At 35.1% G+C, this 27,970-nt stretch overlaps 1 protein-coding gene across 4 annotated transcripts; it reads right to left on the bottom strand.

Annotated features, from left to right (window-relative positions):
• Positions 1-14,544: 14,544 nt before the first annotated feature.
• Positions 14,545-24,048, bottom strand: LOC149570797 (cytochrome b5-like). Of its 4 annotated transcripts, none has more exons than XM_089812362.1 (4): positions 23,936-24,048; positions 23,636-23,744; positions 15,338-15,404; positions 14,545-15,099 (listed from the first exon to the last, which is right to left on the bottom strand). In XM_089812362.1, the coding sequence occupies exons 2-4, from the start codon at positions 23,720-23,722 to the stop codon at positions 14,849-14,851; spliced, it is 405 nt and encodes a 134-aa protein (XP_089668488.1). In that variant the 5' UTR covers positions 23,723-23,744; positions 23,936-24,048; the 3' UTR covers positions 14,545-14,848. The 4 variants fall into 4 exon arrangements, with proteins under 4 accessions (XP_089668488.1, XP_089668489.1, XP_089668486.1 ...); XM_089812363.1 differs by having other exon boundaries at positions 23,636-23,740; XM_089812360.1 differs by having other exon boundaries at positions 23,940-24,048.
• Positions 24,049-27,970: the final 3,922 nt, after the last annotated feature.

Genomic DNA, 27,970 nt, shown 5'->3' with positions numbered 1-27,970 from the left:
TCTTGTAAGAAATGTGAAAAAAAATCCTAACAAGCAAAGACCCTTTAAGTGTGAAATAAATGGTTTTATACCATACTTCATAAGGAGTTTTAACACTAAGAACTAAACTATGAGATGTATTATTTAAATAAAAACATTACTAATATCATTTGACCAAAAAAAATAATCAAGCTTAACAATGCATAACATACTCTTAGTTCTTTCCATGAAGATCTGGCTCATTCTATTTATTACCTCTTTCTAATTGGGAGTATGAGTAGTATTTTTGGTGCAAGGGAACCCATAACTCTTTATTAAATCCAAATGATCTAATGGAGCATGGAAAATGCATCAAGTTGTAATGTGATATAGGGCACTTTCCACCATAAGAAGACCATGAACCTTCATGAAAAGTGAGACATATGGATGTACTATAAAGCTCAGGTGATTACAAGTTGAGAGAATTAGGGGTTCGGAAGCACTATCCATGCGCTTGTATGTGACTAATGTAATTATGCAAATAGTGATAGAAGAAAGAGAAATGTTGGAGTTGGTCATAATCTAAGGTTGGATCTAGTGGTTCAAATAAGAGTATCTAAGTTTTCCATGTTCTATATTGGTGGGGAGGGTCTAAACAATCATAGTTTCCTTGGAAAAGAGACCTAATTGATCCTATTAGGTCTATATGTACAAGTACAGTTTGGAGGGTAGGATATAAGTTGAAGAGCCAATCCTTTGATAAGTTGTAAAGACCCAAAAAGGGTATTTGTAAGTGCATTTAGATTATTAGGGTGTTTGGAAGAATTTGAAGTTGTGGGGGGAAAACCAGGCAAGTAGACCTAGTTTGTATTAGACCTAATTAAGCTTGTTATACTAATCTACATAGACAGAAGAGTGAAGGATTTGGAAACTATTGGGATAGGATCTCTATGCTTCACATATGACAAATGTGTGTCCAACACATGCTTAGGAAATTTGGAGTGAATTTGAGACACTTGTGGGGAGAATGACCATTATAGGAGTAAGTAGAAATCTTAATGGAAAGTGTGGTAGTATGTGATTGATAGTTTTATTTTCTACGGGATTTAGGAGTCACTTGGGATTGCAAGGGATTGTAGGGACTTGGAGTAGGACTGATGCTACAAGGAGAAGAAGTTTATTAAAACCTCGAGTCATTAGAAAGGGAAAAGACTTGGTAGGGTTTTCCTTACAATCTTGGTGCATCAATTTTCTTGAAACATACTTGCATGGTTAAAACACTTGTATCTTAAAACTCATGAAATTCTCCAAATTGATTTTTGCCCCCAATGTCAAGTCTCAACAAATTTTATCTTTTAATTTGATTTCTTCTAAACTAAGGCTTTAAATTCCATTAAAAGTGAAAATGTTAGCCTTAGAATTAATAATAAATAATTGAGTGTATCACAAAACATCATCAATGAAGGAAACATACCATCAATATTTATCAAAATAATCGACAACTACTAGACTACATACATCTAAGGATTTGTATTTTCTATTTTTTTCATACAGTTATTTATAGAGTAATGATCTATTCTACTTACAAAACATGCAATGTTCATATAAATCATTTTTGCCAATAGAGTAATAAAAATTACTATCAAGCAACTTTTTGTTTAGAATGGTCTTTAGACCCTTTTTCACAAATTTGATATAATATATAATTTCACAACATAAATGCATTTTTAGTGCTAGTTACTTTGGTATAGTGACAAAGAGTAGAGGCATATTGCCTTAACAAAATATTTATCTGAGATTACTTTATCATTTTTTACCTAATGAAAAGTTAGCAATAAAAAAAATATGTGATGAAGAGGTGGAAGACCTTGAACATTCTCTTGTAGTTAGTAAATAAAGATAGAAAAAAATTACATTAAAACGTAGATAGTTTTGCATATTCTCCTCAATAAATCCAATATCCCTATTGAGGAAAATAATTATATTTATAAGAATATAATTATTTTCATATCTAGCATCATGTAAAGCTCAGAAAATAAGATGTAGTTTAAAACCAAATTATTGGCATGCTTAGTTGTTATCCACCCATTCATTCGATCATGGATTAAAGACTTTGGACACTTATTCCATAAGAACACTTTTGTTTCATCAACCAAGCATACAATATCTTTATCCAACATGATACCAAAATGTGGTCTAGATATAAGAGAGTAATAACTTAAAACTAATTGAAATGCTTCAGTGAAGGAACAACTTTCCACAAAATATGCTAACTAGTTTCCTATGTCCCACCTGTCAAGCTACTAACAAAGAACACTGAAGTTTTTTAAATGTTGGATAACACTAACACTTGAGTGAGTAAATAGATATAGGGCCATAATTTTAAAAAGCCTCGTGAAAATTTCAACCATTAACATTAGACTTAGAGAACATTAAAAAATAAAAGTGAGTAGGGACACAAACAATGGTGGGACCAAGGGGCCAATAACCCAAAGGAATATTAGGGCATAAAATGTGATTGTAGAGACCAGCAATGGTCAAAACGCGGTCAAAATAATGCAAGACCCTAAATATACATAAAGCTGGGATTTTTTCAAAGTTCATTTTCTTTCATTTAAAAAAAAATTGTGCAAGTATGTAAGCTCTTGGTGCAAAAGGTTGTTTTTAGAAAAAACACTAGTTTAATGCAATTTGTGGATTTTAAAATGGTTAGTGATATTCCTAAAACCATGAGGTGAACAAATGAGTTTCTATTCATGTATAGGTATGTAGTAAACTTGTGTGAAAGACATGAAAGGTGAATGAGAGAGGTCTTTCATTTGAATCAAGATCATGGGTCACAAATGTTGGCTTCCTATAGTTTAAAGTGTAAAGTTTAATAGGAAGAGAATTCCAACATCATTGATGTTGTGAGCAATGATATAGGAAAGAAGTTGACTACAAAGATCCTTTGACTATTGGACTTCTTGGGAGCATGGTCCACTAGTGATGACTTCACTAGAAGGGAAAGCAGGATAAGTTCTTGTATGTAGGTAACCATATGCAATGAGATCCATGTAGTAGTACGCTAATATGGAAATAGGAAAAATATCTAGGAGTCAAAGATGAAATTTGCGGACAAAATACCAAAGATCCTTGCAAAAAAAATGGCAATAATCTCTACAAAATAATACATTGTAAAACTTGGATTCCAATAGCCTCCAAAAAAGAGAAAAATAAAATATAGGCATTATGTATGCCAAAATTAAAGATTTGGAATATCATACAAATCTTCACAATAATGACCAAAATAATAGGAACTTAGACTAAGCTCCTAATATTTTCATGATAGGAAGTTCTAACTTATACTAACCTCCTAAAAATTTCTAATGTATTCTAACTTCCTAAGAACTAGGACATTAACATTTTACTTTTTACATTTCACTTTTGACATTTATATGGGATTTAAACTAATAAAAATAATCCTAAGCTAATAACTAATATAAATCCTATGCATACATACCATATGAATCCTCATCGTTCCTCCCAATAATATTGGCATTAGACTCCAATGCTGACAAAAGAGAAGGAAACTCCTGAGATGGTTGATGGTCAGAGATCCAATGAGCTTGATGCAGAAGTTGACCTTGCTTTGCAACAAGGTAGGGAGTGGCAGGAACCATTTCATGTTTGACGAGTATTTGGATAAAAAAGTCTATCAAAATCAAGCAAAAGCTGAAAATCATAAAAAAAAAATACGCAAGATGGTTGACAAGCCACTCAATTTCTAGTGTCACCTCATAGTAGTTCTTAAGAAGATAATGACATCACAGCTACCCAACTGAGCTGGAAGATCAAGTCAGAATATCATATACCCGTTGAAGAATGGCGTACAACCTTTAACGAAGTGGCTTGACCTTACAATGTGCTTTCTCTTGGAAACAATGTTTGTCCAGGTATAACCAAATTTTATCCACAACATGAAAAGTACAAGGGACGTGATGACAATCTGCAAGTTGTTTTTTCTTTTCTTGAGTCTTTTGAAGAATTTGAACTATTTTGGATTGTAGATTTGGAAAATGTTGAATGAAGATTTGGGCCTTATCTTTCTCTTTTTGAATATGCATACTAGCCCAAGTCTTTTGAAGACTCTTCAAATAAGGCCCATGTCTTTAGAAGAATATGCATACAATTTCTTGAGATAGGGTCTTGAAGGGAGAAACTAAGCTTCAGTACATTTTGAATAGATGAGTAAGTTCCAAACATACTCACCAAACCCTTGGTAAAAGGGAAGTTTGTTTTCTTTTGAGACAAGCTTGGAATGGTGTTGAATATATTCCTCTCGAAGAGGTAGTGTTGATGATTGTAGCTTAGATAGATAAGTTAGGGATTGGACAAGGTTGAGACAAGTGTCTCAACCTCAGAGGAGTTAAAGAGTCCAAATGGGACTCAACAATATCCTCTTGGAGGAAGTAGACTCTACTCTATTCACCTAACTAATTAGAGTAGTCACCTAAGTAGAGTTCGAGTAGGACTCTAGTTGGAAGAAATGGAGTTTAAGTAGGACTCCACTTTACCCAATTGTTGTTCAAAAAGGAAGCTAAGGATTAAAATATAGATTGATTTATTTTTCTCAAGGACATTGAGAGATCAATTAACTTCTCAAGGAGATTGAGAATCAATGAAGAGATTTTCTAATTTTCAGCAAGGCAAAAAGGCGAAAGATTACAACAGTTAAAAACAAAGAAGATAGCTAGTCCAAGTCTATATTGTTTGCAATTCATCTCAAAGCCATTTTCCCAAGCATTGAGAGCTCTTGTCAATTTTGAAGCAATTTTGAATGATGAACTGATTGAAGGGCATATGAATTGTGCATGCTTGTGTTTTGCTTTTCTAGTTTTCCACTAGTTTATTTCATTAAATAAATCTAGTAGTGTAAATCTAGATCTGATCTATTCAACAAAATGTTGGATTTAAGAAATTAAGACATTAGAGAAAAGATACATCACATGAAATGCAAATCATAAGGCTACACATATTTTTAGGTCTACACATGATGCCGACTCATTGGATAGTAAGGCCCATAACAAATTTCATCCAAGTCTAACCAAACTTTATCCCCAATATAGAATATTTAGAGTGATGAATTTGACGAAGACTTTGATAATGAATGATGAACAAGGTTATTAGCCAATAGTGCTTGAATTTGGAATATAATCATCATTGGGATGAATAGCAAATAGGGTCAATAGCCAATTGTATTTGAGTTTTAAATATAATCATCATTGTGAATAAAAAATAATAAATAATAAAAACTGATATTCAACATTTTCATTGTTTAATGCAATATGTTTAGGTACTTCAAATTTCAAACATTGTTACACACACACATATTTATTTATTTATATTGTTTATTTATTTTTTATTTTGCACGCCCATGTATCTATTGCACTCCATTCCCAAGTCCAGTCCCTTGGTCCCATTCCTCCCTCCCAAAACTTATTGGAAAATAAGACAAAATTAGGTAAAACTCATATAGGCTCTTCCTTTTGACATGGTTGTCTAAGACAGGGATAGGGTGAGAAAGCTATTCAATATCTTCATGATATAGAACATAATCAACAGCAAATTGCCACAAGCTCTACCGAAAGAATTTAATCCATATTTCTAATTAGTATAGTACTCGAGTTCTCTCTTCTACAATCTACATGGGGTTAATACAGTAATTAAGATTAATAATTATTATTTTAAGTTTATTCCAGCCCAAGTTTATCCTAATGCTGCCATCAAAACTAGAAAGTACATGGTCAATGCACTTGTTTAACATGCCACATAGTACATGTAATGATGGTTAACAATATAAAATCATAGCTATCCTACAGTAAAAAGTTATAAGCGATTTCAATCAGCCATACAATTTTAAGTCATCCGTAGACAAGTATTGACATCCCATGTGTTGAGCCCTAATGACCGAGACAAACTTCTAGATTCACATTATTATCTCTATCAGTGATGCTCATGCAACGTTACTAGAAGGTTCAAAAACCATACTAAAAACATAAACAAGGATGAAAAAATCACAGCTTGTCATTGGCATTCTTATGAGGGAGAACAAGGCATCCATCACATACAAAATTTAGTTTATGCAAAGTACATAGATGGATTGCCTATATAAGAAATGCATTGTTAAGGTTCAGTTAATCTTTTTGCAGCAATCAGCAATGCATCTTAAAGCAAGTGCATTTTTGTGGCATTTACTATTAAATTTGGAATCCAATATATTTGTAATGTCCACACTTTAGCAGTTGTCCAGTTGTGCGACCATTAGCCTTTTCTTTTGTTTTATTTTATTTTATTTATCCCACATTGCTTGTGAAAAGTGGTCGACCCTATGAAGTACAAATAAAAAGAGAGCTTGTGGCTATTGTTAGGCAGGTTGAATATGAGAAGAAAATGGATGTGTGAGTTATAGATCTGTTCTTGGCATTAGAGGATGTCTATCCTCTCTTGTGACATTCTAGATGTCATTCCCTTGGGTTTTGGCCTTTGGAATTCATTGCTATTAGCTTTATTAACAAGCAGCTTAGGCGCATTTTCAACTACAGGGAGATTGGGTGTTTGCTCATATCATTCTCACTCTTTGTCCAATACTTATGCCATTGTGAAGAGATGATTTTACATGTTATAATGCTAGAGTAATTAGTGAGTTGAAAAGTTTGCTATGTATTTGATTTTATTGGTTTGAAAACTAATATTATTTCAATAGTAGTTCAATGTTTAGTTTGCATAAATTCCTTTGTGTTCATGTAATGTGGTTTCAAGTCTATGCAAAGACATTAAAATCTCTATCAGCAATTGGTTCAATTTTTGGGCATTTCTAGGGTGCCCATTATAGTGGTATGAGAGCTATAAGTCCTACCATCCTATGGAGGTCTTATAGAGAATTTGGAATAGCTGGATAAAGAGAAAAGTGTTTGACAAAATGTCAAAACACTAAAATAAGAAATTAAAAAGGCTAAGCATCTATGTTTGAGCATGCAACAAGGGCTTTATAATTTCCGCAATACCAAGGCAAGACAAAGTAGGAGTTCAGATTTGTAGAGCGAATAGTCTAGTTCATCCGTGTAGAGGAACATACAATCCAGTCATATAGACACAAAGGAGATATTATTTGAACAAGACAGTAGTATGGGTGACCGAGATGAGAAGAATACAAGATTAGGTGGAGGCAAGAGTACTGGTCCAGATCAGGAGGAGGTAATGTTCAAACGGTTACTGGGTACGTTAGAGGAGGGGATGTGTATGCAATAGGAGCAGAATAGGCGAATGGATATGATGATGCAGCTTATGGCTAGATAGATGGGTGTCAATATTAATCCAGGTGAACCAACAATGGAAACAATAACAATGGGAGAAATGATAACAATAGGGGCAATGATAATAATAGAGGCCGAGGGAACAACGACGGTCCTGAGAATAACATTAATGGTAATAATGGACATGGCAATAATGGAAATGAGGTCGATAACCTTAGACATGTTGCATGCCCAGCTCGAACAATGAGGTTGAGACCTCTTCTACCCACCTTTCCACCCAGAGAGCCAGTTCAACTAGTAAATGAACTACAGATTACCAAGTTACAAGACCAATTCAAGAGGGACTGGGGGGCTAGTGGAACGGAGTTTCAGGTGGATATTTCCCTCAGAGATTATATGGACTTGAGGATGAGACACATGCCCAGATCAAGAGGGAGAAATCAAAGCTTTGAGTTGAGAAAGAAAGTTGGGAAACTTTCTTTACCTTATTATGATGCTTCAGGGAAGATGACTGCACAAGCTTGGGTGCAGAAGGTAGATACATACTTCCAATTGAATCTTATGTCTGAGGAGGAGGCTATCAAGTATGCGGCTATTCATTTGGATGGTCCAGTGCATGAGTGGTGGCACCATGGCATGGTAACCCTGTGACATAATCAAATCACATCTTATGAGGAGTTCACTAAGAGACTCATAGAGAGATTTGATACCAAAGATCTCGAGTTACAATTTAAGGAGTTGGCACAACTCAAGCAATGGGGATCAGTTGAGACATATATTAGTAAATTTCAAAGGTTAGTTGTATTGGTCACAGATATTTCAGAGAGGAGGTTAGTAGTGTTGCTTATTGACGGACTCTCGGATCCCTTGAGGAGTTGGGTCAAGGGGCATGACCCAACTACGTCATAAAAGGCCACTAAAAATGCTCGTGACTTAGCACCTTCTTCTTTTAGGAGCATATTTCAGCATAGGGATTCATATATGAAGAAGGACAAGGAGAAGAATAAAAGATCTTTTCACAAGGATACTCAGCCAAAAAGGGATAATAAGTTGAATAATGACACCCTGAATGAGTTGAGGAGGAAGAAGCTATGTTTTCATTGCAGAGCGCCTTAGAGCTTATCTCACTCAAGGCTAAGACAAATCAAATGGAGTATTTCTTAGCAGAGGAGTCATAATCAAAGAGGGAGGATCAACACTCTGATTCAGACAAGGATAGCACTGCAGATGAGAGCAACATTCTTGAGGATGAGAAGTCATTGGCACGATTAACAAGGGCTCAGAAGGCAATCACATTTAAGGTCAGGGGCACTATCCAGGGATAGAAAGTGATCTCACTCATTAACACTAGGGCTACACATAATTTCATAGGTGCACAATTGGTAGCCAAGAGAGGTTTACAGACCGAGGAGCACATCGAGTTTAGAGTCATGGTAGCTAATGGTAACAAATTATTATGCACTCGGAAGATATCTAATCTTCACATCAGGTTTGGAGATGGCTATGAGTTGGAGGATGAGTTCTATGTAGTAGACATGGGAGACTATGATATCATCCTCGGTATGACATAGATGGCTTCACTAGTCGAGTTCACACTCAACCTAGCAAAATTGGAGATGAGGTTTCAGCATGAGGGCAAAACGATTATACTTAGAGGACTTTCAAATGGAAACTATAGAGTAATCTCCTTGAGGAGAATGCAGACTGTTTCGGCATGATGATGTAGAGTGGGCGACAGAATGTTTTACTATGTCAGCCTCATAGGAACCACGGGTGAAGAGTCATCCACTAGATATCCAGGAGATACTTGATAGGCATGCTAAAGTTTTTGGTGAGATTCTGCATGGGGTTCCTCCTGACAAGGGAATGAAGCAGGTTATTGAACTTGAGGAGGGAGCCAAACCAATTATGATTACTCCCTATCGTCATCCTAAGAAATACAAGGATGAGATAGAAAAGGTGATTAAGGATTTGTTGGAGATGGGGGCATATCAGGCCTAGTAAGAGCCTCTTTGCTTCAACAATAGTATTGGTAAAGAAGGATGGGATGATGCGCATGTGCATCGATTACAATGCATTAAATAAGAAGACCATTAAGAACAAATATCCCATCCCACGAATAGATGAGTTGCATGGTGCATTTTTTTTACGAAGATTGATTTACAGTCAAGGTATCATCAGATCAGGATGAGGGTGTAGGACATTGAGAAGACAGCTTTTCAATGTCACTATGGCCACTTCGATTTTTTGGTTATGCCATTTGGGCTAACCAATGTCCCTGCTACATTCTAGAGTTGCATGAATCAGGTATTCAAGAGGCAGCTTAGGAGATTTGTCTTGATTTTCTTTGATGACATTTTGGTCTTCAGTAAGACTTACGAGGAGCATTTACAACATCTTGAGATGGTGTTGTCCATTTTCGAAAGAGAGTCTCTATATGCCAAGGAATCTAAGTGTGAGTTTGGGTTGACTGAGTTACTATACCTTGGGCATATCATCAGTGCAAATGGAGTTCGGGCAGATCCCAAAAAGATTAGAGTTATTGTCGATTGGCCTACTCCTATGAACCTTACACAACTTAAGGGGTTCTTTGGTCTCTGCAAATTTTATAGGAGATTTATTAAGGGATTTTCATAGAGACCGTTGCACCCTTGACAAACCTTACCAGGAAAGGAGCCTTCGCATGGACAGGGGCAACTCAAAGATGCTTCGATCATTTCAAGAAAGTAATGTCATCATGTCCAGTATTAGCATTATCAGACTTCACGAAGCCATTTGAGCTTCATTGTGATGTGTCAGGTGATGGGATTGGGGCAATCTTGATGCAAGAGAAGCATGCCATTGCTTTTGATAGTAGGAAGCTCCATGGAGTGGAGAGGAGCTATTCCATCTATGATTGGGAGATGTTGGATATTATGCATGCATTGGCCAAGTTTCAATCCTACCTAGTTGGGGGGAAGTTTGTTATCAAGACTGATTACAATAGCATCAAATACTTCATGGGCCAACATGATTTGAATGATAGACAACAGAAGTGGATTACGAAATTGCAAGCTTATGACTTTGACATTGAGTTTGTCAAAGGTAAGAAGAATGTGGTGGCAGATGCTTTATCCCGAAGACCTCATATTTGTGCTCTAGCTAAGATCACCAAAGATTGGAGAAATTGGATCACCGCAGAGTATGTGAGAGACACTTGGGCTTCTGGAGTGATTGCAAGCACCATATAGGATGATCATTATGTGGTGGTGGATAGATTGATCAAGTTCTAGGGTAGGATATATGTGGTTCCTTCATCACAATTTAGAGAGGTAATATTGAAGGCATTTCACGATGCACCTATAGTTGGACATCCAAGGGTCTTTAAGACTTACAGGCATATCCTTGAGCAGGTCACATGGAAAGGGCTCAAGGATGATATTCAGAAGCATGTTAGGTAGTGTGCAGTTTGTCAGCTGAATAAGGGAGAGCACACATATCCTGCAAGGTTGTTACAGCCTTTACCCATTCTGAATAAGAAATGGGAAAGTATTTCTATGGACTTCATCACCGGGTTACCATGAGTATAGGGGAGAGATTGCATATATGTGGTAGTTGACCAGTTGATAAACTTTGCTCACTTCTTTGCTATTTCGTCCACCTACACAGCAACATAGGTGGTCGATCTTTTCTTCGGAGAGATATTCAAGTTACATGGGCTACCTAGTTTCATTGTCAATGATCGAGATAGTAAATTTATGAGTGTTTTTTGACAGAAATTGTTTGGATTGTGTGGCACAAATCTTACACCTAGCACTAGTTATCATTCGCAGACGGATGGGTAGATGGAGACTATGAATAAATGGGTGGAAGGATATCTAAGGAACTATGTGACTGCACAACAGAGAGCTTGAGTCAAATGGATACATGTGGGAGAGTACTATTATAACACCACTCATCATATGTCCATCAAGTGACTCCATTCATTGCACTGTACGATTATGAAGCACCCAATTTCATGGATCTGGTTTTGAGGTATAGTAGAATGCCCAAAGTCAAAGACTTCTTATAGGATAGTCAAGATATTTTGAGGGTGCTCAAGGAGAATATACAGTAAGCCCAAAATCAACAGAAATTGTATGCTAACTAGCACCGGACAAAGCGCAACTTTGAGGTTGGGGAAATGGTTTACTTGAGGTTACAACCATACAGACAGTCATCACTCAAGAAGAGCGGAGTAGAGAAGTTGAAGCCTAGGTTTTTTGGCCCCTACAGAGTAATTCGCAAGGTGGGTGAGGTTGCCTACGAGATTGAGCTTCCGGAGGGCAATCGGGTGCATAATGTGTTTCATGTGTCAAGGCTCAAGAAAGCCACTAGTCAGAGAGTTGTGCCTTCTGCAGATTTGCCACCATTGGATGAGGAGAGGAAGCTCATATTGTTTCCTGAAGCTACTCTGGATACCATGGAAAGGACTCCACGGAACAAAGTGATTAAAGAATATTTAGTCAGATGGAGAGACCTGCCAATTACTTGGGAGAGTGAGCAAGCGTTATAGCAACAAGACTGAGATTGCTCGAGGACAAGCAATTTTAAAGGGGCCGGACTATAATGTCCCTACTTTAGTAGTTGTTCAGTTTTGCAACCATTAGCCTTTTCTTTTATTTTTATTTTATTTTATTTATCCCCCATTGCTTGTGAAAAGTGGTTGACCCTATGAAATAGAAATAAAAGGAGAGTTTGTGGCTATTGTTAGGTAAGTTGAATATGAGAAAAAAATGAATGTGTGAGTTACAAATCTGTTATTGGCATTAGTGGGCGTCTATCCTCTCTTGTGACATTCTAAATGTCATTCTCTTAGGGTTTGGCCTTTGGAATTCATTGCTATCAGCTTCATTAATAAGCAACTTAGGCACATTTCCAACTACAAGCAGACTAGGTGTTTGCTCATATGAAAGCGGTCGACCCTATGAAATAAAAATAAAAAGAGAGATTGTGGCTATTGTTAGGCAAGTTGAATATGAGAAGAAAATGGATGTGAGTTACATATCTGTTATTGGCATTAGAGGACATCTATCCTCTCTTCTGACATTCTAAGCATCATTCCCTGCGGGGTTTGGCCTTTGGAATTCATTGCTATCAACTTCATTAATAGACAACTTGGGCACATTTCCAACTACAAGCAGATTGGGTGTGTATTCATATCATTCACTCTTTGTCCGATACTTATACCATTGTTAAGAGATGATTTTATATGTTATAATGTTGGAGTAATTAGTGAATTGAAAAGTTTGCTATGTATTTGATTTTATTAGTTTAAAAACTAATATTATTTCAACAATAGTTCAATCTTCAGTTTGCATAAATTCCTTCTTGTTCATGTAATGTGGTTTCAAATCTATGCAAAGACATTAAAATCCCTATTAGCAATTGGTTCAGTTTTGGGCATTTCTAGGGTGCCCATTACAATATTGAACTGTAATACATTCTAGATGTTTGTAGGCCTCGTAAGATTTGCCATGGGACATTTACAGCAGTCAAAAAAAATCTTTGTAGAAACATCCACCACAAACTCAGGATATCATGCTGCGCCATCTCCATTTATCTTTCAATGGCAAAGCATGTCAAGAACAAGAGCATCTCTTGCAATATAATATTCAGAATCCAACATATTAAACTATAATACATTCTATGTTGTTAGTGGGCCTCATAAATTTTTCCATCGGCCATTTGCAATGGCAAAAACATGATCTATGCAAATACATCCACCAGAGACTAAGGATATCATTGTGTCATCTCTATTTAAACCACGTCTGTTGCAGATCAACTATTATTACATCAGCATCTCATCAAGTTTGAGTCTTTTATTAGTCCAAGTTAATTTTTATGTCCGGTGGACAGCAATTCCAAAGGAAGTAAAGTGGAATCCAATTAAAGGGATCTGAAATTTTGCATTAGACTCTGTTATGAATTGAATAATGATCATCCATATTATTGAAAGTCATTAGTCTTTTAGGATAGAAGAGAAAAATGCTATATAAGTCAGCAGATGGTATGGAAAAATGTGACTGAAGTCAACTAGAGGAAATAAATTAAACCAGGTTTTCAGCTATACGAGGCTAACTGGTAGTGTTGGATTTGATGCAAGTTAACTGCAAATAAGTTTAACTTCATGTAAGTTTTAACAAGGGGTTCTCAACCGAGGCAAATATATCAAGTTGTGTTTTCTTAAATAAATATATTAACTGTCTGCTGAAATTTCTCTTGGATAAATATCACTAAATCTGCAGTGGTATTTGTTTTGTGAGGAGCAGAAATAATGATGAAAATCAGTAAGTTGAAAAAAACAATCGTTTATTCACAATCCACATAAGCTTATAGACAGGTGGAACACACATTTTTGCTCACAACACAATTTGTTTGTTCTCTGAATTTCTATATGTGCACTGCCAATTGAGATCCGCTCAAATCTTATCTCGTAAGACAAGGGGCCCAACATATACTTTTAAAATCCACTCCAATTCTATAATCTTGTGTTCGTAGAACAAGTATTGTTTTACAAAACAATATTCATAAGCATTGTTAAAAAACTCTTTAAGAGCCAACTAGCATTAATAAAAGCACCCAAAAGAATCAAAGGTCATGCATGAACTGTCCATGACAAGAGCAAGAACAAAATTTAATCCAGTCATCAAGATTACAAAATCCATCATAAAAGCATATAGCAACATAATTAATTTGGTCGAGCATAAACACCCACAGCTAACACTCTACTTCAGACTCATGTGATATGTTGACAATCTAATTTCATTTATCAATTTATGATAGAAGGGGGAAGGGGGAGCTAAGTGGGGGGTGTATTATACATTATCATTTTTTCAATTGAAAATCTTGTTCCAATAAGAAATTTAATTTTAAAGTTTGAACATCAGATTTCATATGGATTATTTCTGTGGGAATAAGAGGCATCATGACACAAAATAAAGTACAAAGCATCACATTTGTCAAAATGCACTTTATTATTGTCTCATACGATGAACTGGGTGTAACAATAGATAGTGACAACAAAAAAGCATACGAAATTTGTGATTGTTTTTTCAGTATTGCGTATTTCTGGAGCTTTCTGCAGTGAGCTGAGTATACCCTTTTGTAGGTAGCTTGCCATAGAAAGTCCACAAATAGATGATTATACCTTTATGGTGACAAAACAGCATTATATTTCAAAATAAAATATGCCAAAACTGACAAAAATATAATCTAAGTAACAACAAAGCACAAACAAAAGTAACAAACGCAGGCCAGGAAGCAATGAGAATGAAATCCACAATAATCAAAAGATGAATATAAATAAGTAGTAATGGATTTTCCCAGCAATGAAACCAGGCTGAATTGGATAATTGATTAAATTTGCAGAACTCTTGAACGTCAACACACCATTATTCTAAAACTTGTTATACCTGCACCTTTCATATTTTGCTTCACAGTCCCTTTTGCCAACTAACTTTTATGGCATAATATCGTTTCTAAGCTTTCCTGGGAAGCCACTAAACAAGACCAAACAAATGACAGATCTTCAAAGAAAAACTTTCAAATTCAAATTCCAAAAAGGACCTGCATATTCAGCTTGTCTTGGTGTAAAAGCGAACGATGACAGCTAATCCAAGGATTGCCAAGGGAACCAGAAACTGTAGAACTTTAATAATAAACTCAGAGGTCTTGTCCTGATCATAATGGGGTTGCTTAGCCGGTGTGTATTTTGGTTTTGATGGAATTGTTGAAGCATCTATTTCTCCAACATGATACTGTTCCATCATCTCTCTTGCAGCGTTACTGTGTCCTACATCTTCAAAGTCATCGGTTGCATCTTTGCCTTAACATAAACGAGAAAGATGCCACAATAGAAAGAAAATATAAATCAGTAACCTTTCCTCTCAGCTTGTTTTGGTATTGCTTTTTTTATGATCTTGCTTTGTTTCACAAAAATATAGGTCTGCCCATATATTTTAGATCTACAAACTTGATTCATGTCCATAACAGCAGCAATAAAATGTCCAAAATGAAACAACACACAATTCATGTCATAACAAGCAAAAGCTCTGAAATCATACCAGTTGCTGATAATAATACTTCATCTCCCCCAGGATGTTCTTCCATAAAGTTAGTTACATCATATACCTAAAGCAATTAAAAGGCAGAGATTAGTTTTTGAAGGAGAAAAACGATCTAGTAAAAGAAAGTGTAGAACAACAATAGAAACAAATATCTTAAAATGACATCAGCGGTATTAGGCATAGAGTCGTAAGTACAAAAATGGACTTAAATTGTAAGACTTTTAGAATCTCACACATCACAAAAATTAAGAGTTCAAAGTTGAAATTTATGAATATCAAATGTCAACATGCAATTATGCATTGAGGAAATATCTTCTCTGCCCACCACTTTAAATTGAATAATCAATAACAGTGCATGTGCATCAACTGAGAACTGATTATAAATACTGTTATACAATAAATTCAGACATTCTTGAAATGTACACGCTGAAGTGTATTTGTCTCTAATATGCAAGTGATGATATGGTACTAATTGAAACAAATTTAAATCTACAAATCATTCCTGTCACATACTACAGAATCAATTTTGCACTTCTCCATGCGCTTTGTAATCCTAAATTTTTTACTTTTCTGTGAAGAGCCCCAAAACTAAACAAGAAAATCTGTGCAGCACATCAATTTTTGTTTGAGAAATTAGTAATTACTCAATTAAACTATTCTAATTTATTAGCAAAATCCTCCATAAATTGTCTAGAACATGCTTCCTCTCTTGAGTCTTCACCTAAGATCAATCCAGTGGACAAAATAACATTAAATTGAAACTTTTTGAAAAACAAAGGCAAAAGCATGAATTATATGTCAGCCACAATCTGTTAAAAACCTTTCAGCCAGCACACTGGATAGTGAACATTACATGAGAGGTTGACTAAGAGTCCCTGGCCAAAAGATTGGAACAATCAGAATTGTGACAGATCATACACATCATACTTAGCTTTCCACATTTTCCATGTAAATGACTCAACTAAAAAAATCATATATTTGGCTAGAAGCAGAACTGCAGTTTGCCTCAAATTTCCTAACTTGTTGAGTAGATTTTTTAAAAATAACTGACACAAAAGAAAATAACAAGAGAAAAAAGAAAGAAAACAACCAATGATTTCTGGAGGCCAAGCTAAAAAATATGGTAATTCCCATGAAACACTAATATTTGGTAAAATCAACATGATGTGTACTCTTTGCTTAGACATGCAAGCATGGTATAAGGCAGCAAGAATAAACAATGTGATTTATGCAAAAATATTTGGTCTTGTTGTTCCATAAGTTGCAACAAATGTCCTCTAGCATACTTGATGCAGCTTATACAGATTAATATGTCCTTAATGTGTATAAGTTATGCCTCCATCTCCTAGGACAGGTGTGAATGCTACATAGGATGGTTGGTCAGTTTTGAATAATATCTGGGGTAAGAGATATATCTGCAAAAGTAACCAATTCTCAATCACTAAATTCCAAAGCAATCCTGATTGGAAAGCTTTTTGCATGCCCCAATGCTTGTATTTTGAACTTCCTAATCAAAACAAGTATTTTTACTATTGCTCACGAGCATCAATAAATCTCTTATATTACAAAGGAGTCTCTTATGCTTGAAGATCCATGATGCATAGAAAAAACATTTGGTGCTTTATACATTCACCTGATCAAGTCTCTAAACATCCAATTTCTTCGAATTCAAGTTATAATGCTCCAATCTTAAACTTGTGCATCCATTTAATAGTAATCTGTTATTGGATGGTTAGGTGACACTCTTTAGGTGTCAAGAATTTCCTTCTGGGAATCAATAATTTTAATGGAAAGTTATCTCATATTTCAATGGACCTTTATGTCATTTTGTATACAAGCAGAGTTGCATGGAAATAGTGTGAATAGTGATATCAAACAGTAAATAGATATGGCAAATTTTCAAGACCCCCCTAATGGAATAGAGCTGGATACAGCAGTGCTGCTGGAGCATCAGAACACCAGGAGGCACCATGACCAAGAATATAAAAATATATGTACAAATATGGAGCAACATATAAGTCCATACACCACTCTGCTAAATTTTAAAGCAACATAGCAAAATACACCACCGAAAAACAATAACATCAACATTAATAATCAGCCATCACAATCAAATACCATCAAAGACCATCAAGCAAATCATCATCATTTAGCTGTTGTAAATTAGAAGCACAGAAAGTAATGCTATAGACCTGTTTTAGGCCAATGTTGTGACCGTGTCATATTGTAAGCTTCACACATTAATTGACAAACTTGATGATTCAAAGAAAGCAGCTTTGGATCAGACTGGATGAAGCCAACAAAGCAGGCTTTGGATCCAGATTTAACCACAGTAAAGATCTCTTCAGATTTTTTCTCAATCCATAGTTTTCTATACATGTTAACCTATATGCACAAATTATGGTGTATTACATACATTGCATAATAGATGTGTGACACTTTTATACATCCCGATTCTTCTCAAGTAGCATTTAATTCAAATTAAATATGATTAGTAATTTGACTTTGATTATGTGCTCAAGTCTAATTTAGCATTAAAAACTTTTTGAAAAAGTAAACAAAAAGATGTTTTTGACCAAATTCTCTGAAATTCTGTCTGCGTTCCTATGCTGGAAATCAAAGTCTCTCAAAAGTCCTCTGAATTATGCCAGGTTCCTTTGAGAGAACTCCCAACAAAATTCAATCTCTGTGGCAGACTTTTCACAGAATCTAACAAGGACCAGACTTTTGGGAGAATTGAACCAGGAATTCCTAGGTCTAGGAGAGAATCTGGTAACCCAGAATGTAAGGCCATTCAGGAATTCACTGTCCAACTGTCCATGACAGTGATAGTTACAGTCAAGGAGTTCTTTTGTTAAATGCAATTAGTTTCCATTTTGTTATCATATTGAGAACCTAACAATTGTTACCTTGAAGGAGATGGTATTTGATCACAAAGTCTCTTCCACATTCATGGCAAAGAATATTTATTAATACTTTTTCTTAACCTCTGATTTTAAGGTAAAGTCCAGACAGTTCCACAACTGTGACTGCAAAAGTTGAATATCCATATGGAGTACAGATTCACAATGGTTTTTAAGTTGTTCTAAGCATCTAGGTTGAAGATCACTGACTGACTGTCCATGACAGCGACAGTTACAGTTGAGCAGTTGTTAAATGCAATCAGTTTCCATTTTGTTATCATTTTAAAATACTAACAATTGTTATCTTGGAGGAGATGGTATTTGACCACAAAGTCTCTCTTCCATGTACATTGCAGAGGATATATATCTATATACATATACACACACTTTTCTCAACCTCTGATTTGAAGGTAAAGTACAGACAGTTCCACAACTGTGACTGCAAATGTTGAATAACCATATGGTGTACAAATGCACATAGGGGTTCCAAGGGATGGAAGGTAGCAGTGTAGATTGTGATTGATCTATGCATCCCCTTTCAAACTTGTTCCAAAGCAATTGTAACATTTTAATCTGTGTTACTGTGAATGCTGATCAGACAGTAAGGTTCAAAGTAACAGTTGATGATATTTTGTTTATTATGCTGTAACTCTCCACAAAAGACTTTGCAAACTAGTTGAAGTCATGTTTGGGGTGGTATTGTAGATCGGTAAGGTCTATCAAATACCATAGTTGATAAGACAATAGACTAATGTTTGAAGGGTCCTTTGAACTTGGATATACAACTGTCCCTTATTCCTAGATTTGTCATCTCTGATCAGAAATGTGGTGGAATATCAGTTAATGGAAGTTGTTACTAAACAAGATTCTTTATGTTTCAATGAATATCAATCCATTAGAAGCATTTGGGGATTTGTTCATGAGATGTTGAGCTTCCATTATAGGAGTGAGCGGGAAGTTTGTCCTTGAATTGCGATCAATCATGAGTGGTGTAAGAAGTCTATGTTCCCTTGGAGAGCTTAGAAGTGCAAGGTTGTTTGTAAGCCTTTAAGTAACAGATGAATAGATGTTTTCAAGTTGAGAAGTCATTAATCTTGTTAGATACCTCATTTCTGAGATCAAGAACCTTGAATAGTGTTTGGGTCAGTTAGTACCCTTGAGTTAGCATTGATGCCGGATGCTCTGCATCATATTGGTATCAGAGCTAGAAGACTCTGAGCATGTAGATAGACTGGCAAAGGAGGCAATCTACACCAAGACCTAGCTGAAGAATTTTGTGCAGGTTAAGGAGATAACCTGAAGATTGGTTGCCAAAAGACTAGGTAGAGGAGAGACCTAGGTGAGGCAAAGGCGAGATGAAGCCATGTTACCCAATTTCCTGTAATTCCAAATTCAAAAATTGGATGGCTCCTAAAGATTCAGTATCCGAATGTCCTTGTGTTGCCTATACACTCATCATGATCCAATGATTTTAGATCTTTGAAAGAGCATGGTGTTTTTATTAAGGTTTTTTCACCAAATTGGCCCACGTTTTAATTTATAAAAAATAATTAAAGTATTTTTGAAATATTTTTAATTATTAATATTTTTATATTCCTCAAGTTGTTACCTTCTAAAACGAGCCAGTTTTCAAGGAAACTTGTCAAAAGCTCCTCAAGTTATGCCCTGCTATTTGAAATGCTCAAAATGTTGAATTTTCTTACTTAAGAAGTTAAAATGGTCAAAATATGAGCATTCACGACCAAAAAGAGTTGAAGATGCTCTAAACTTGAGCAATCAAAACCAAATCGGTTGCAAGTGCTAAAAATGAGCATTTATGGCTCAAATAAATTCAAAATGCTAAAAAGTGGAGAGAACATAACTAATAATGGTTATGAATGCTTGAACTGAGCAAACAATACCAAGATGATTTTGAGTTGAGCACTCAACCTAAAAATTAAGAGTGCTCAAAAAACACTTCCTTAGTTAAAAATGCTCAATAGTTGATCACATCTAACCTCCTTGTTTGAGGCTCATTCAAGAATCAGTTGTAACTGCAATTAACGGAACATGCAAATGTGATGGTTACAAGAAATTTGTGAAACCAATTGACAGTATGCTCAAAGAAGCATAAAACTATTCCAATAAGATGTCGTAGTAGCAAATACCATGGTCTACATACAGTGATAACGGGGACATAATGATTTAAAAATGCTACGGAAAGAAAACACAATGGTTGCAAGATTAACAGAAAATAGATCTGCTCATTCCAAGAAAATTTGACACACAGGTAAAATATAAATCCACAATGACTGTTGGCATCCTCTCTGCTTATACACAAATTGAGAAAGGATGTGGGCATGCATTAAAACATGTTGCTAGGTTGATTTTACTTGGATCTTATAGTTGCAAAGTGTGCAGGAGCAGACATGCGTGTAAGATTTGGGAATCGCAGCAAACATTGTGGAACTGTTGGCGAAGATGCCTCAAATAAATATGTTTTTTGTGTAAAAATATTACTCAAAATGCAGAAACCTTAAATAGAGCATCTAGATTACTCAATGCAATCCGTCCAAGGAATGCTATTTCATGACTCTGTTTGCAGGCTCAAAATTCTTCAGAAGCCTCAGGAAAATACGACCAATAATTGTAGTGCTGGAGTCCAAGACCTCTGTCAGAATCATCATCCAAATGCAAAGTTTATAAAGAATAAAAATAGAAAGTGGAATAAAAATAAAGAAGTTTCCATTTTGTTATCATTTTAAAATACTAACGATTGTTATCTTGAATGAGATGGTATTTGACCACAAAGTCTCTCTTCCATGTACATCGCAGAGGATATATATAGACACACACTTTTCTCAACCTCTGATTTGAAGATAAAGTACAGACAGTTCCACAACTGTGACTGCAAATGTTGAATATCCATATGGTATACAAAGCACATAGGGGTTCCAAGGGATGGCTGGTAGCAGTATAGAATATGATTGATCTATGCATCCCCTTTCAAACTTGTTCCAAAGCAAGTGTAACATTTTAATTTGTGCTATTGTGAATGCTGATCAGACAGTAAGGTTTAAAGTAACAGTTGATGATATTTTGTTCTTTATGCTGTAACTCTCCACAAAAGATTTTGCAAACTAGTTGAAGTCATGTTTGGGGTGGTGTTGTAGATTGGTAAGGTCTATCAAATACCATAGTTGATAAGACAATAGACTAATGTTTGAAGGGTCCTTTGAACTTGGATATAAAACTGTGCCTTATTCCTTGATTTCTCATCTCTGATCAGAAATGTGGTGGAAAATCAGTTAATGGAAGTTGTTACTAAACAAGACTCTTTATGTTTCAATGAGTATCAATCCATTAGAAGCATTTAAGGATTTGTCCATGAGATGTTGAGCTTCCATTATAGGAGTGAGTGGGAAGTTTGTCCTTGAGTTGTGATCAATCATGGGTGATGTAAGAAGTCTATGTTCCCTTGGAGAGCTTAGAAGTGCAAGGTTGTTTGTAAGCCTTTAAGTCACAGACGAATAGATGTTTTCAAGTTGAAAAGTCATTAATCTTGTTAGATACTTCATTTCTGAGATCAAGAACCTTGAACAGAGTTTGGGTCAGTTAGTACCCTTGAGTTAGTATTGATGCTGGATGCTCTGCATCATATTGGTATCAGAGCTAGAAGACCCTGAGCATGTAGATAGACTGCCAAAGGAGGCAATCCACAACAGGACCTAGCTGAAGAATTTTGTGCAGGTTATTGAAGATTGTTTGCCAAAAGACTAGGTAGAGGAGAGACCTATGTGAGGCAAAGGTGAGATGAAGCCATGTTACCCAATTTCCTGTAATTCTAAATTTCAAAAATAGGATGGCTCCTAAAGATTCAGTATCCAAATGTCCTTGTGTTGCCTATACACTCATCATATCCAATTATTTCAGATCTCCCTTCAAAGAGCATGTTGTTTTTATTAAGGCCTTTTCACCAAATTATATTGGCCCATGTTTTGATTTATAAAAAATAATTAAAGTTATTTTTTGAAATATTGTTAATTATTAATATTTTTATATTCCTCAAGTCCTTACCTTCAAAAACGAGCCAGTTTTCAAGGAAACCTGTGAAAAGCTCCTCAAGTTATGTCCTGCTACTTCAAATACTCAAAAAGTCGATATTTCTTACTTAAGAAGTTTGAATTTAAAATGCTCAAAATATGAGCATTCATAACCGAAAAGAGTTAAAGATGCTCCAAACTTGAGCAATCAAAACCAAATAGGTTTCAAGTGCTAAAAATGAGCATTTGTGGCTCAAATAAATTCAAAATGCTGAAAAGTTGAGAGAGCATAACTAATAATGGTTATGAAATGCTTGAACTGAGCAAACAAAACCAAAATGATTTTGAATTGAGCACTCAACCTAAAACTTATGAGTGCTCAAAAAGTAAGCATTGAACACTTCCTTAGCTAAGAATGCTCAAAAGTCGATCACATCTAACCTCCTTGTTTGAGGCTCATTCAAGAATCAATTGTAACTACAATTAAAGAAATATGCAAATGTGATGGTTACAAGAAATGTGTGAAACCAGTTGACAGTATGCTCAAAGAAGCGTATAACTATTCCAATAAAATGTCGAAGTAGCAGATACCATGGTATACATAGAGCGATAACGGGGACATAATGATTTGAAAATGCTACGGAAAGAAAACGCAATGGTCGCAAGATTAACAGAAAATGGATCTGCACAAGTATAAAAGATAAATCCACAATACCTGCTCGCATCCTCTCTGCTTATACACAAATTGAGAAAGGATGTGGACATGCATTAAAAAATGTTGGTAGGGAGATTTTACTTGGATGCTATAGTTGCAAAGTGTGCAGGAGCATACATGCGTGTAAGATTTGCGAAAATGCATCAAATAAATATGTTTTTGTGTAAAAATATTATTCAAAATGCAGAAACCTTAAATAGAGCATCTAGACTACTCAATGCGATCCGTCCAAGGAATGCTATTTCATGACGCTGTTTGCAGGCTCAAAATTCTTCAGAAGCCTCAGGAAAATACGACCAATAATTATCGTGCTGGTGTCCAAGACCTCTGTCAGAATCATCATCCAAATGCGAAGTTTATAAAGAATAAAAATAGAGCGTGCATACAGATCACAACATAGGCCAGGGTGAGCTAAAACGTTTTGACATCATGTCACAGACAAATATAATCGCTTCAGATCCGTTGAGCATAAAATAGATTTATTAAATAAATTATAAAATTCAAAGCTCTAGCATTGTTCATAAACATGCATACAAGATGTGGAAGCATAGACAAAGGTTATGAACACAATAGTATTGTCTCTGTGCACGTAAAGGATTATTATTACTGATTGTTGTATTTACATTAGCATACAATTCAGATCCAATATACATACCTTTCCGTCAATAACAAGCCAGCAATCTTTACGGCTGTTGTGCTCAGAAACCTCCGAAAGTGTAAAAATCTTGGATTTAGAAGCCATAGTGCAAGTTTATTTGTGCTGCCTTTAAGAAAACCCCAAAAAAAGGAAAAGACTCGATCAGTACAGACGAATCCCTGAACAACCCAATGCTAAACTTAACAAATCGGTTCAGCCCACGAGTTTGGACCGCCTAAAAACATTCAAGATTCTTCAGAAAACAATGGGTATTTACAGTGGGCTTCGAACTGACCCACCAAAGTTTTTTTGGCATACCTACCAATTCAATCGACGCCCAGGTATTCGACAGATGATGAATTGGGCCGGCACGCGTTGCCTGAGTCAATGCCTACTCCCGGTCCCTGCCTATTGAATAAGGAAATGAATATACTATCTGGCGACCAAATTTGATATTAATATGGGAATTAAGGTGAAACAATATAGGCGGTAGGAGTGGTGGGTAGCTTGTTTGGTGCAAACTCATAGTCAAAATTGACCCAATCGTGTGCCTACCCCAACAAATGGTTTTAAAAATATTACCATTTGGTGTTGTACTGATTAGGGGAGAGAGACCAATAATGGGATTTTGACAAGAGTCTCAACGGGTTTGAAGGTTTAGGACTTAGAGTGGAGAATGAGAGTGAGACATTTAATAAGTAAAAAGTTGGCGGTCTCGCTTATTTTGACTAGCCTTCTTCTTTATTTATTTAATTTATATAGGAATTAGTTATATAGTTGGTGATTTCATAAATATAAATAAAAAAGAGTGGAGGAAATTGTGAAGAAGTTGGTTGTTCTTTGATTTTTTATATAATTTAAATTAGGATCAAGGGGCTTTCGGGCTTTCTAAAAATAGAATTAGAATTGCTTGTGATGTTATAGAAGTATATTAAAATTCTTGGTTCTATGAATATAATATCTTTGTTTGCTACACTTTGTTCAACAATATAAATAAATTAGAAAAATATTTTCTTTCTAAAATTATTTTTAACAAAAGAATCTAAACATAGATATTTACAAGTGACATATGACATTCCTATGCCAATGGAACTATTTTTTAGCCTATTTCTATTTTTATAGGCTCAAAAAATACAAGCCTAAAAGTATGAACTTTTATTTTTAACAAAAAGATTTTAAATATAAAAAAATTCTCCACTCTTATTTTCAATTTTCTAAATAATTGTTATTGGGAAGATTCATAGGAAAGGAGGAAACAATTTGTAAAGCAAAAAATTAATAAATTAGATTATAAAATATTTAAAGGTTGGATGAGAGCATGGGACAAGGAGAACAAATTGAAAAACAAAACTACAATTTTGTCATAAATCATTTTAAAATGTGGAATTATTAATTCATATTTATTTCTATAGAGAAATATTGGTAATCATGAGTTCAATTATTTCAAAAATTGATCTAAAAATTAAGTAGCAAAAAGTAGTAGTATAGTAATAGATAGTGGATGACCATGGCATTCACTTTGGAGTTCAAGCACATCTAATAAATCCTTATCTTCTAGAATATATTTGATTAGATAAGTGAAAAATAGTTCAATTTAAACTACGTTTGATTGCATTAATTAAAATTTTATATTGCACTATTAAGGGTGGTTCTATTTAATAATAATAAATTATAACGCATATTCCTAGTAGAAACAAGTATGTTATACCATTCATAACAAAGATCAAGATTAAGGAGCAATTCAATCTAAGTGTCTCATATATTGAGATATTTATGGAAGGTATGTCAATATAAAGATAAGGGGTTTTATTATTGGCATTCTTTTAGCATGTTTTAGATTAAGGTAAAAACAAGTTTTGAGGGGACCCAAAACCCCTTACAACTATAAAAATATATATATGATAAAAGTTCACCGAGTTTTATAAGGACCTGGAACCTAAAGTTCATAAACACATCAATAAATTAAGTTTTAAAAGGACCTAGAACCTACAAATTTGCAAGAAAAGTTGAAAGCCAAGTTTTACAAGGACCTAGAACTTAACAGAGTCTCAGAAAAAAAAAAGTTGGATACAAGACAGAAACGGGAAAACCAGGACCAGCAATCCAATCAACAACTAGAGCTAGCAATTAAACTAACTCTTTGATCACCTTAGCTAATTCCTTACCAGCCACCACAATACCTTGAAGGATATCCTCCATAGTTGAGCCCAAATTAGAAACGATAGCTTTCTTCATACTTTGCCTAGTTCTCTTGCTAGGGCCACCAAATAGCTTAACTACAATAGGGAAATGATTTCCTCATTACTTCTTTTACCAATGCTTGTGCAAACAAAAGCACACAAACTTGAGGTTAGCATGTCCATCCTTTGATCACTATTCTTAACCAGTTACCATAATCCTATTTCGTAGGCCTTTAACTTGTCAAGGATATCAACCATCTGATTCTCCAACTAGATTCTCTTCTTTTTTTCTTCATCCAGTTCACTATGGAGCTCTCCCATTTTTTTCTTGAGAATAATAATTTCATTATAGAGCCAAGAATCAACCTGGAGAGAGGCATCAACTTTCAATTTAGCCTTGTGGAGAAAAGATAACTTCACCATGTTATTGTCATCTTCATTGGCCTCATCATCACACATTTTCTCCAAATTAGTTGTCACATCATGGGTACCATCCAGGTTTAACTAGTTATCTTTGTTTAAACCCTCCTGAGCCATATTATCCTTTTGGTTCTCCTTGTTTGAATTCTACTCTTTAATCATAATGGTGTTATCCTCAACATTCTTTTCCTTTTCTAAATCCACCAGGAGCTTAACCTCAATAATATCCATTTGGGTAGGCATAGGCCCTTCACTTTGAGTCATAACATTTTTATCCTCATATGTCCTAAGGGTTTTGAATGTGATTTAGTCTCCATTTTCCCTTCATTACTGCTTTCCCCATCATCCTTTGCCAAAGAGACTCCCCAACTACCAGAATACCTGTCCAAGTTGGAGCTGAGATCAGTAGTTTTTGTTTTTCCCTTGTCTTCGTTCCTTCTCTCAGAATCCATAGCTTTCTCATTAATCTTTTGAGTATTATCATCCTTAATCTCCTTCTTTTTACCCTTACTATTACTAGAACCCTCCTCAGTTTTCACATTAAAGCTTTTCATTTTTTAGCACTCATCTTGTCAAGGGGCTCTTTACCAAGAGATTTCCTCTTCTTTTGCACTACAGGTGAAAGATTAACTGCATTTTTTCTACAATAATTTTCAATTAACAAAATAAGACCTTCATGGAGCACGGGTCTAGTCTCTTTCTTTCTATGGGCCTACAGGCTATTCAACAAAGAGAATTTCAACTAAAAGGGAAAGGACAACCTATTATTTTAGCATGTTAATCAAAAGTGTTTGGCTCTTTTCCTCATGAAACTTGTTGAGAAAACATGTGTCTCAACATTACAATATTTTCTAAATAGTTCCAAAATTAGTTTGGAATTTGTCCACATGTTGGTGCCTTGGAAAAGGTAAAATGAGTTGTCAAAAGATGTCTTGTCCATAGTATAATACATGATGGACATTTTTAGACATTATATGACACTTGTCATGACATTTATGAGGATAAAAAATTGGGGATAAGAGTTTGGACGTGAGATGTTATTTTGTAACTTGATCTCAGGCAACACAAATCATGCATGTGCAACATGTGTCAAGGAGGAATTACACATGGTATTGTAAAACCAAAAGTCATTTCTAGGTTGTGAGAAGACTATAAAAGGAGGGCTTGAGGAGGAGCTCAGGCATTGACTTTTGTTTGCAAGATCGGGTGCTAAAAGGGTGTTTGTACAGTTCCTCCAAGATTGAGTTAATGTGATGTTTTTGTAGAACTTGCATTGCAAGTGTGTTGCAATCTATATTTATTTGATAATACATTATGCAGGGCTTACATTATGTGGTTTTTCTCCCATAAGGGTTTCCCCATGATAAATTATTGTGTTATGTATACATTGTTATTTTATTTGTGCACTTATTTGTATCTTGAAATTTGTGTAATAGTCAATTTTTTATTTATATAATTTGTCTCTCAAGATTAGCATAGGAAGTGATTATGCATACCCTTTCTTCCTTACAAGTGGTATCAAAGCCTAAGTAGTTTTGGTTATGTTTGTTGGGTGTAGGGTTTTTTGAGTTAATCAAGATTTGCATGGAAGCTTGTGTAAAATGGTTTATTTTCTATTTTTGTAGGATAGTAAAGATTTTGAGCATGTCACAAGGATTGATATGGAGAAGTTTTTTGGTAAAAACTTTAAAATGTGGAAGATGAAGATGAAACATTTGGTTATTGTTCAGGATCTATAGGAAGCAATGGGTGA

This window comes from Cupressus sempervirens, chromosome 2, assembly GCF_028749045.1.
Source record: "Cupressus sempervirens isolate cs-2001-9-10 chromosome 2, ASM2874904v1, whole genome shotgun sequence".
In the NCBI taxonomy this organism is placed as follows: domain Eukaryota; kingdom Viridiplantae; phylum Streptophyta; class Pinopsida; order Cupressales; family Cupressaceae; genus Cupressus; species Cupressus sempervirens.
Note: the sequence above shows the minus strand (reverse complement) of the source record. Positions and strands in the feature narration are given on the sequence as shown.

Coding starts and splice junctions, on each gene's coding strand:
- LOC149570797 (XM_089812362.1), bottom strand. CDS start 23,722: ATGGCTTCTAAATCCAAGATTTTTACACTTTCGGAGGTTTCTGAGCAC. Junction 15,405..23,635: donor GGCTTGTTATTGACGGAAAG/GTATGTATATTG, acceptor TAATTGCTTTAG/GTATATGATGTAACTAACTT. Junction 15,100..15,337: donor AGTATTATTATCAGCAACTG/GTATGATTTCAG, acceptor GTTTATGTTAAG/GCAAAGATGCAACCGATGAC.